This window comes from Ostrea edulis, chromosome 6 (assembly GCF_947568905.1).
Source record: "Ostrea edulis chromosome 6, xbOstEdul1.1, whole genome shotgun sequence".
In the NCBI taxonomy this organism is placed as follows: domain Eukaryota; kingdom Metazoa; phylum Mollusca; class Bivalvia; order Ostreida; family Ostreidae; genus Ostrea; species Ostrea edulis.
Window position 1 is genome coordinate 33,321,151 of NC_079169.1, and position 12,346 is coordinate 33,333,496.

General features: G+C 33.2%; 1 protein-coding gene across 1 annotated transcript in view; it reads left to right on the top strand.

Annotated features, from left to right (window-relative positions):
* Window positions 1-10,244, top strand: part of LOC130046555 (E3 ubiquitin-protein ligase rnf213-alpha-like) — a 62,879-nt gene extending 52,635 nt beyond the window's left edge. The window contains exons 18-24 of the mRNA XM_056141869.1: window positions 2,196-2,336; window positions 3,083-3,242; window positions 7,509-7,582; window positions 7,672-7,804; window positions 7,915-8,022; window positions 9,898-9,983; window positions 10,073-10,244. Of these exons, the coding sequence (XP_055997844.1) occupies window positions 2,196-2,336; window positions 3,083-3,242; window positions 7,509-7,582; window positions 7,672-7,804; window positions 7,915-8,022; window positions 9,898-9,983; window positions 10,073-10,244 (874 nt within the window). The remainder of the gene's footprint in view (window positions 1-2,195; window positions 2,337-3,082; window positions 3,243-7,508; window positions 7,583-7,671; window positions 7,805-7,914; window positions 8,023-9,897; window positions 9,984-10,072) is intronic.
* The last annotated feature ends 2,102 nt before the right edge of the window (window positions 10,245-12,346 follow it).

Here is a 12,346-nt window from a genome sequence, read left to right on the forward strand (position 1 = left end):
GTAAGGAATTACGGATTTTTTTAATAATCATAAGGCAAACCTGTACTATTAATATGGACGTGGTAAAATAGAATTCGTGTTTTTCTTGCGAATCGTGAATTGAATGCATCCAAGTCAATTTAGCACACCTGTGCGAGAAAGATGAGTTGAACATGACATTAATAGTATGCAATCATGCCAATATGTTTATACACGCTGTGATTATCATTAAAACTCAGAAATATAAGGATAAGGTCAAACGATATATTCTAATGGAAAAACAGAATATTGAATTTCACTACAAAAATGCATTATGTCTTTCTTAAAGTTCTTCCCCTAAATAATTAGCTTTATATCGTGTTTTACAGCCGTAAATATTTACAACATAAATCTGTCATTGTACTAACTACTTAAGGCAATGTGAAATAGATATTTAATTGTAGACACCTCCAATGAAGTGTAAGATGGAGACCGTGCATCAGTCAATATATAGAAACATTCATGAATTGTTGACGCGATCGGTTAGTTAGGAAGTGTAATGTTATAAACTGTTCATTGTTCCATGATTTCATTTATATTTTTAATAGAATTGAATATGTTTTTAATAAATTCGATCAGTGCATACTATCTGTTCAAGATTTATTACTGGATTCAGGTACTCTTCACACAATTGCTCTGAAAAAATATAGTTCCATTCATGATCAGCAGATACAACATTACAGTAAATGTTTAGAATATCGATGTGTATGTAATACGTAGAAGAAAACAAAATTAACGTCAAATGATTTTAAGAAAATCACCTTTTGACCAGAAATGTAGATAAGAAGTATTCATATTCCTACGCTAGCTGCCTCCTTAGTGTATTTCACGAAAATATATAGGTCATTCTTCGATTGGCAATTATATTCCTTTCATGATTATTGTTCGTTAATTATCGTACGATTTCTTCTGATAGAAAATGTTAATCATTAATGTGTGTGTGTGTGTGTGTGTGTGTGTGTGTGTGTGTGTGTGTGGTGTGTGTGTGTGTGTGTGTGTGTTTATATTTTTACACATGTTAACTAATCTTGTTATTTATTCCGTTTTCAAAAGTCACATTTACGGAATAAATGCTATCGCAAAGTCCGCGGATCGAATGACTTGATTATGCCGGTAACGGTAGTTTTGAAAGACAAAGGCTATCAAATCATTTTATTAAAGTAATACATATATATATGTGGGTTTTTCCAACTTCTAAAAATATAACACATGTATTTGTAAGAAATGTACGAGTGACGAGGTTTTGTTTTTCTTTTTTAAAGGTACTCAACTTATCAACATTTATATTGCAATTTATGTGATTTCTGCTTGTTGTCAGTGAAGAAAGTAAAGAAACACTGTAAAAAAAATTACACCTGCAATATTCACTGCAAGACAGCTCGGTATTGCGTAGATGAGGTACTAGGTGGTACTTTTGCATGGGAAAAAAGTTTACGCAGAAAAGTTTATATAAGTCTCTCGTTTACGAAATTCCCTGCAATTCAAAATGATTTCCATTGGGTTTTTTTTCCAATATATAAATAAAATTTATTAAGGCAATGTGTACATTTCTTGTTGAATGAGTGGATAGGTAGTGATCCTCATGTAAAAAAATTATGAATTCATAAGGATAAGAAAATACAAATATAAACATAACAGAGACAATTTTTAAAAAAAAAATAGGAGGGGTGGGTTAAAGGTTTGGAAATGAGATATTTCTACTATTTTTTTTTATCAAGAAAGGGGACACACATTTGATTCTGGGGTGGGCATTTTTTCAATTAAAAAAGAAATAACCTAATTGGGCAATTTATTTTCTAGGAAATAAAATTAGATGGGGAGGGAGATATCATAGTAAATATCTACAAAGTGATTTTCACCTTCTTGATTTTTGCATTACTCTATATATGTATTTTTCAACTAATATAAAGACAAGACTTTAAATCATCCTTCTTTAGTATTGTTCATGTAATTGTACATTTTTTCAAGGTTAAAAGGTCAAGGACAGGTGTGCTCATTGTTTGCTAGTGAAGCATGACTGGTCACAGTATTTGCTACGAGTAAATTAAAAGTCGAATTTCTTGGATATGGGGTAACCCATATCTATTCTTTTTATCATTGAACTAATGATGAGTGCACAATGAATTCAAATAAAGAATATCAACTACTGTGTTTACCAAGGTATCTTTATTCTACAGGAGCATTTGGTCATCTCAGAAACATTCTAATGCTTTAACTATGTTGGAAACCCTCATTCCTCAGATATCGGCTGCTTACCTTGAGATTTTTAATGATCCAAAATCAAGAAGAGAATTCTTCGGTCTAAGGGATTTTTACAGGTATTTCTTTTTCGTTGTATTGAAACGATTGGTGCTCACGTTCAGATGAACTGTAAGTTTTAAATTAAATGAACTCCATGAACTCTTAAATGGAAAATAAACCAATTAAAAGTACTGGAACATCGAATACTGTATGTTAGATTTTACATTAGTAACAGGTAATTTTAGCTTAGTTTTATGTTAGTATTAAACTAGTGCATTACACTGATATATTTTCTAGGTGTTAAGAATAGCTCCATCTTGAAAGAAACTTGAATTATTCAAATTGTTGAAATTGATGATATGGATTGTGTAAAATATGAGTTAAGAAACTGGATATTTTGAAATGTTAAATGGTAGATACAATATTTCCCCCATTTAGTGTTGGAATGGAATCCTGATTATTTGTTTCCAACTGACTTAATGCAAATTATTTATCTAAAAGTTTACCAATTTGAATAGGGATTGAAAGAATGATAATTTATATGTATGTTTGTATTATGAAAACCTTTCTATTTTTACAGATAGATGGGCATACCTTCACATAAATATTATGCAGCTATCAATTTGCGTTATTATAGTTTAGAAAGTGTGGATATACATATATTTAGTTATGCCCTACTCAATTTAGTTATTTTATGAAGGTTTGTCATGGAGATATATATTATATGAATATTACTTAGCATTCCACTACCCGGTGACCTTCAGGGCCCAGGGGTCTCTTGCTTACATAATGGAAATAATTGCTCTTTTCTCCACCCTTTTAGCATGGTAAAGATGCTGTATAATATAGTAAAAGAGACACAAACTTACCCCAAATCACTTGAACTACTAAGAGCCATAAAGCGGAATTTCGGGGGATTTGATGGAATCGATCCAGTGGAAACCTTCCAAAAACATCTCCCGGAAATTGCACAAGTTAGAAAGGTAGAAAACATTTAATTCTGGACATGATATAAATGAAAACACATTTTCTTATCTTGGTCACACTTTGTCTATAGCTAAAGGTTTAATTTGCACGTGCTATTAGAATTATTAAAATCAATATTCAAGTTCTCCGCTGTCAACTTTCCATGTAACAATATCAATTGTACATGTATGTGGTGTTCATGACTCCTATCCGATTCAATGTGCGATAACATTTTTGATATGCAATTTTAAGTCGAAACAGGCAAATTAATTGATGTTTCAGGGCTTTTATAGTCTCGTTTAAAGTCAGCGTTTCGCAACTTTGATGGTCATTGTAATGTTGTGTACACAAATGCAGCCTGTTGTTTTGGCAAATGTTTGGCGAGTTTTGTATGAATGTATGGATTTTGACAACCAATTACCCCGTTTTCATGTACCTAATCGAAATAATGGCCGGTCAACACGGGATGGGTACTTCTTTTACGCATACATGTTTGTATGTACATCAGGTTTTTTTTGGGGGGGGGGGGGGGGCGTTTCACAAAGAGGACTACGACCAGACATAAACTTAGTCGGGTGTAAAAACAGGACTAAGCCATAAACCCGTTCTAAGTTCGGTTTCATAAACCAGACTACGTTTGCACTCGATTACATTTATGGCTTAAATTTAGACCTGCTCATGACTAGGTCTACTAAACCAATAATGGCGACGGTGTTGATTTTGAGGTAACGCAGACAACGGAAGATAAGAAGAGAAAAGGTTTTCAGACACTGGTCATATTGACTGAATCAGATTATGATTTTAAATTATCATCCACATCAGAATTATCTACTTCCTATCATTATAAACTTCGAAACATTCTGCTTTAGGAAGTACTCTACATCTTCATAATTGCTGACTTCCTTTTAAAACATGGATGAAAATATGAATATCAGCAATATTTGTATATTCATTTAAAACATTATCACCTAGCTGAGTAGCTCAGTAGGTTAGCACGTTGACTGATGAACTGTAGGTCGCGGGTTCAAGTCCATTGTTGTACATATTGTACATGTTGTACATACCCTCCACTTTTCATCCATATCAAATTTCTCTGGTGTAGCATGCCTCCTTTAAAGTGGAATCCATTGCATTAATTCATTGTAAAAAAAAAGTTACATCTAGTATTTGAAAAATTGTTGTTTTGTATGAAATATATAGTGAAAAATGTTTTTGGGAACAAACTAATGGTCAGTTATTGTACATGCATATCTGATGCTCTCAATTTTGAAGAATTTTCATTTGATTTTCATTAATGGAACGTAAAACGTTAAATGCATATTATAAAAAAATTCTATTTTACTATCAAGGAACATTAATGTCGACCGTCTAGAGATTCATTCAATTCAATCAACCAAGTTTAAAAAACAAAAACAAAATTGCATCCCATGACCTATTATTTACAATTTTTATATCCTTTAAGTTATGATAATAATTTGTTAAAGAGGCTAACGAATGCATATTGAGTCCTAATTGTAATTTGTGGAGGGGTGTTAAATTCCAACAACAAATGTTTTTAGCATTCTTTCCTTTTAAAATTCATCGGAACTTTTTTAAATATATATTTCAACTCTTGAAATAAAAGACAACACTAACAATTACCATAAATGAACTCCGCCCATATCCAGTGATCCGGGGAAAAACCGTACTGTATTTTATTTGGGTCTTTAAGTTAATGTTGAATAAAAACGTATTTCCCTATTTTCAATTTTATATATTACGCACATAACATGCCTCTAATAATATGTATTTTATTTTTTTTTAAACTAATGAAATTTTGGCTTATTTATCCATTATTTTACATTTGTAAGTATATTTCGTTATTTCGTCAGCAAAATTCGTTTACCATTCTTTTTTAGCTAAATTTGAAGCCCTTCACCGGCCTTGATGACGTCTCCATATGAGTAAAAAATTCTCGAGTGAGACGTTAAGCAAGAATCAATCAATCTTTTTAAGTTTTTAAAATCAGTTTGATCCACCTCAATGTTTCAAAACAGTTTCGAAACCCAAAACATATACTGTAGCGATTGCGCATGCTCAAAGTCTGATCATAGGCAGGTATACTATATCGGATGTACGCCCAGTATGAAATACAAGTGCTAGCATCATCAATTCCCAAAAATAGTGATTTTCCGTTTTGCAAATTTCTAGTGATATCTCTTCGTCGAAGAAGGTAATCTGGAATGAAATAACCAAATAGTAAGTAGTCTAGTCTTTCAAGAGTTGAAATATACCCAAAATTCAGATGAATATTAAAAGGAAAGAATGCTAAAACATTTGTTGTTGGAATTTAACAATCCCCACTTCTCCCAAAATTTGAAATAAGGATTCAATATGTAGTCGTTATCCTCTTTCATAAACATGTATCATTAGCATAACTTGGAGGATATAAAAATTGTAAATTATAGGTCAGTAGATACAGTTCCTTTTCTTTTAACTTGGTTGATTGGAAGGAATTTTCTAAACGGTCAACATTAATGTCCCTTGATTGTAAAATAGAATTATTCTAGAATATGCATGTGACATTTCCAATTTTATCATCAGATAAACATGTACAGTAATTGCCCATTCGTTTGTTTCCAGAATCATTTTTCACTATATTTTTCATACAGAACAACAATTTTTCAAATAGTAGGTGCGACTTTATTATAATATTTAGCAATAAATTAATGCAATGGATTCCACTTTTAAACAAATTTTTTTAAGCTTATAACGATAGGAATTACATATGTATGATATGGATTTTTTTCAAAATCATAAATAGTCAATTTAACCGGTTTCTGAAAACCATCCCTCTTCTTATCTGCCACTGTTTCCGTTGCTTCAAAATCAACACCGTTGCCATTATTCGTTTAGTTGTTTACAGACTAAGAGTTACACCTAGTCATGAGCAGGCCTAAATTTAAGCCAATATTTAGTCGAGTGCAAACGTAGTCTGTTTTATGAAATGAAACTTAGTCCGGTTTTATGATTTAGTCCTATTTTTACACCCGGCTAAGCTTACGTCTGGTCGTAGGCCTTTTTGTGAAACTGGCACCAGGAGTCTTATCTTTTTTACGTTTACAGTATCCTTAAGCTTGATTTGCATTGATCAGGATTTGAGAGAATGACTGCTGTTAGTTATCTTTATTTTTATCAAAATTACACCAACGTATCGAAGACAGAATACGAAAGGATATTTAATTATTAAATGAGAGAACTTCCTCTACGTGCCTTTGCATCAGATTATTATTATTATTATTCTTGTGTTATTGTAACTGCGGATAATTAGAAACAAATTATTTTGATGACATATAGAAGTCACCTGGGCTACCATATCCCTGTCCTTTTCTAATTCTTAACAACTTTCATTGATAATACTGTTTAATCCAAAAGATATTCAAATACATGTAAATAAAAGTGCTTGGGTTTACCCTACATCTAGATTATATGGATAAAAAATGGCATTACGATAAAAGCATTTTCATTTCTCGAGATAACACAACTATACATTGTAGCAAAATGTTTTAATCTAATTTACGTAGAAGTATTTAATTTCTTTGTATATGTATGTATTGAATAGCATACGTGTAAAGTTGTGTGATTTTTATGCTTTAAATGTTTTGTATTTAAAATTATTTACTGGTATATTTTACGATGTGAATGATTAACCGCTCTGAAAAGCCACCACAATTTCCAAAATAAAGAACAATATCACGACTCCTTTTATAAAATGGTAGTGGTCATTGAGTAAAGCTTACATCCCATTTCCATTACAAGGTACAAATGTCATCTAGGACTAAATGGTCAATAAATTCATTGCAAATTTTGATTTTACCTATAAGTAATTGCAGAAGAAATTACATTGTTGTTAATTCTTCAAAGAAATATAATCAACATGAAAAAGAAATCATCGATATGCCTTCGATCTGTAAGTTGTTTTATGATTCATCACGTTCTTAATTCAACTTGCTAAATGTATTGCCCTATGTACTATGCTAAACCTTAACAAAATGATATATATCAATTGATAGAATTTATGTCATTTGATTTTATTTTGTAATTTTATCACATACTCTGAAGGTAAGCATAGGGTTAAGTAAATTAGATTAATGTGAAGGAGGTAATAAAAATTCACTTTTTTGTTATATATTTAAGCTGTCTGACATGTATATTGTGTGAGCAAGGCTTAAGGTAATTCTACAATAAACTTGAAAGGCATGGCTATTTTGAATGAGTTTTATCAGATGACCATTTATGTTTAGAATTCCGTAACTTCGCTACAACTAGTCCGCATGGCATTGGATGAAATTGTCCTCACCACGTCTGATGACAAAAGGTAATTAATTTTCAGAACATCACATTTGTTTGGTAATATAAAAAAAATAACACGATGAAAAGAGTATATCTGTTGTATTTTGATTTCAGCGAGACTAGATATCTCCTGTTACTGAGTGAGAGCAATTCGTTACTACCTATGTTGCAAGAACATATTTCAGCAATTGGAGACTTCCAAACCATCATTGGGAGTGGTTTTCCGAAAGATCAGGAATATTCCCAAGTGGGTGGTAGTATTGCAAACATGATTATGTGAATCAGCTGTCCTGAAAAGTATAATATTTACGGAATCTTAAATTATGACGTATATGAGACGAATGTTATTTTTTCTAGATATGCAGAAACATCAACCGGATTAAGATCTGCATGGAGGCAGGGAAAACAGTCATTTTATTGAATCTAGAAAAGCTGTATGAAAGTCTTTATGATGTTCTTAATCAGGTGTGTTTTTGTAAATGTTTTCGTTATTTTTATTTGTCTAAACTTAGTTTGTTATTAGGACAATAAGATATACGACAGATGCTATGCTAAAATTGTAAACCGGAATACAGAGTGATATGCTTATGTCAAGAATCTATTATTTGTATTATTTTTTCTACGTATGGTATAATTGTTCATGGATATTGTCATAAAACTACTTGTACACGCAACCAAAGAAATGTGATTGACTAATTGATAGATGTTTAACGTCCCAGTGAGAAGATTAGCGGTCATATCGAAATATAGTCAACTTTGAATTTTCATTTAAGTAGGGTCTTACATATGCACTTGTGTGCATACTTTTTTATGTATCATATTATGCCGAAAACCGAGGTCATTTACTACGAGGACTCAAACCCACACCTCCACACTCATAATAAAAAAGCATTACTGAATAATATACGGCAGTGGTTTCAATTAAAGTTTCAACAATGTGCAGCTCAGTCATGTAAGAACTCGACAAGAAAAAAAAAAAGAACTCGACAAGTTTAACATCATTCTGCTACAAAATCAGCGAGTGTCCTAAAGTTTACTCAACGTCAGTAAGTCAAAATGTAACTGGGAAACAAAGACAAAAAGTAAGAATTGTTTATATGATAATTATCTAATTTAAAAATACCATGTTAGAGATTATGTAGCTCTCAATTCTCTGTAATAATCATAAACACCTTCATTAAAGTTTATAGAGCAAAAAGATAAAAACTTTCGGAACTAAACAAATTACAATGTATTGGTTGTTTAGAAGTAATATTGAATCCTCTAAATTTTGCGAACATTATCTTCATATTTATGATAAGCATAATTCCTTTCGTAAAGAAATGTGGAATCCATGACTCTTAAAAAGTTTGGACTAAAGTGGACTAAATTGGTCACAAACATGCATTCTACCTTCAGAAGTCCTCTTCATTTCTACCAAACGGAATTATTTAATAGAAGAAAATGTAAGGTATATATAGGTATGTAATGTAAGACAAATAGGTGTCGATGGTAACGCCAGAGATGGGACCGGGTGACAAAGAGGAGTAAGCATCGCCTGTTGATCGATCCCACCCGCATTGAACCCTCTATCTTGTAAACGGAATAACCCGTAGGTAAAATCTGTATGCCAAGAACGTCCTAATCATTACCATTAGACACGTCAGCAAACAGCAATATTTCAAATTGTTGAATTTATGTTCCACTGTATCGATTAAAGGTGAAGGTAATGAACAGTCATCAATCTCATAACTCCTATAAGCAATACAAGATAGATAGTTGGACAAACACGGACCCCTGGACACACCAGAGGTAGGATCTGGTGCCTAGTAGGAGTAAACATCCCTGTAGACCGGTCACACCCATCGTGAGCCCTATATCCTGATCAGGTTAACGAAGTTATCCGTAGTCAAAATCAGTGTGCTGAGAACGGCCTAATAATCGGTATGAAACATATCAGATAGCATTTGACCCAATGATAGGATGTATTGACGAACTAAATCGTTATAACTACCATAGAATTTGCATAGAATTCATAGAATGCTCAGGTGTTTAAGTTAGAGTCGCGGGTCTTTAACTTGTGACGTTAAAGATGAAAAACCCGTGTCCCGGCAGAACCTTCCCTGACATGTTCATACATAATATCTAAATATTCCAGCCATTCACCTAGATGTGGTGTAATAATTGCGTTTTTCATATCTAAAAACATATATCTGAAGTTACTATTGAATTGAAGAAATCCCGGGATATGTATATTGCGATACTTTATAGTTTGGTAAAAATTTGAGTGCTCTCTATAAAATTTGTTTTTGTTTTATTTCTTTACTTCTATGTTGTTTTTTCATATTGTGAAATGTATAGTACTACGTTTACTACGGAGGGGAAAGATATATTGATCTTGGACTGGGAACACATCGATTCAAGTGTAAAGTTCATCGCAAATTTGGGTATACATTTTCTGTCAAATGTTGATGCATTTTATAAATGGTGCATTCTAAAGATTCATATTCTGTTGATATTTTTATGTGTTTCTTAGATTAATTGTTGTCGCGAAAAAGCATGTTGTGTACGAGACATTTCCGGTACCACTTATAAATCGGCTGGAGAAACACTTCATTCAAATAGATGCGCTTCTAAATGAGGATCAAACAGAGGCAAAAAGCCAACTTGTCAAATGGATGGAGGCATTTTACCAACTTGTCAAGTAAGTAACATAAAATTGGTACTGTGAATTCAACACTATATTTCAGCAAGCAAACAATTGTGTTATTGACCAACCTGGTAAATGTTTTATAGTATGAATATAATTGTTAAACCATAATATTCCAACTCATATTCATCATAATTGATGAATTGTAACTAAAGGAAAACAAACATTGTACGGAACACTGTTACTTATTAATTCCCTCTTTAATTTACCCGAAATCTTAGAAATGGATTCTAAACATCGGTTGCCCACTATTTTGTGGTATCTTTTATTCATTTTTAGCCCTATATCTTTCTTAGGTAAGCGGAATAATCTCTAGTCAAAATCAGGATGTAAAAATGGCTTATCAATCAGTATGTAATAGGCTATATCAAACAGTAATCGACTAACGACAGGCTAGTTTTGCAAACGTGATCGCTACAACTATCATAGAATTTCTGAAATCTTGACTTAAAGCGATACTGTTGAAATTCTTGTAAAATCAACTTAATTTTAGTAGGCTGTCTCAATGTAAAAAATGATCACACGCAGAGCATGTGCTCGCGTATCGAGTCTGTTGAGAAATATAAACATTATATGATCATATAATCAATATAAGTTATATCTACGTTTACCTCCCATGGGACACAACGCCGATACTTTTCTCATAATTCATTAAAATGCGTGAATTTACGTGACCTATTAAGGACCAATGGAAATCGCTGTAAGTATTCCTGGTACTCAAAGTGTAAGCTGTAATGGTGGCGCCCATGGAAATGTGTGTGTTTTGTTGTGCCACTATCAAAGATCTATAGATGAAAACTCCAGATTTGGCACCCAAAATGGCTGGATATTTTAACTAATACTTCACTTTCACATGTGCCCCCTCCCTTTCGGAAATCCTGGATTCGCCTCTGGTATGTTAATTATTATCACTGCTTCATTGCACGTGAATAAAATTAGTCATGTATCATACAATTTAAAAATCAGATGCAAATTTGAATTAAGATATGATCTTATAATCCCGTTCACATGTTATTTTGTAATTAGCTTGGTTGAGACATCAAGTGTGTGAAATACTGTCTGATATGCTTCATACCGATTGTTAGGCCGTTCTTGGCACACTGATTTTGACTACGGATAACTCTCGTTTACCTAATCAAGATATAGGGGTCGCGGCGGGCTTGACCTGTCGACAGGCAATGCTTACATCTCCTAGGCATTTGACCCCACCTCTGGTATATCCAGGGGTCCGTGTTTGTCCATCTCAAACTTATTTGTATTGCTTATAGAGTTATGAGATTGGTCATTGTTCGTTATTTTTTTCTTTCATGCATGTAATCATATACTAGCGGGAAAAAATGCATTATAAAATTTAGTATACATTTTCTATATTTATTGTTTACATTTATAAAATCTAAACAATCGATGTAGGTGATGTTTTTAACAATATCGGATAGTACCCGACTCAGATGCACGGACGTTTTCATGGTTAGTCAACACATGTTGTTTATTGAAGTGTTCGTACGCACGAGTTTTACTGGCCAATACTGTTTGGAGTAAAAAGTGTAAAAGGTTTGTTTGGACGCTATTCGTTAAGGAAAGCTTTAGTTTTGACGAAATTTACCCTTCTGTCATGCCACGAATCAGCGAAAACCAAAGTAATCGTGCTGTTGGGATGCTTCAAGCTGGAATGACACAACATATCGTAACAAGACACTTTGGAGTTCATCGGAACACCATCCAGTCATTATGGAGACGTTTCCAACACTCTAGTAACACTCAGGATCGACCACGTTCTGGGCGTCCTCGTGTGACGTCGCATCGACAGGACAACCACATTAGACTTGTGCACCTGAGAAATCGTTTCCAGACAGCAAGTTTGACTGCTCGTAGACCAAGACGTCCAGTGGTGCGCCCATTACTGCTTCAACGTCATCGTATTGCTAGACTAGCGTGGTGCAGACGACATCTGCGATTCAGAATCAGGACTGGGCCAATATTCTGTTCACTGATGAATCCACATTTCATTTGGATAGCAGTGACGCCGTTTTAAATTGTATCGTCGCGTTGGGGAACGGTACCAGGACGCTTGTGTTGTGCAACGTCGACAATTCAGTGGAG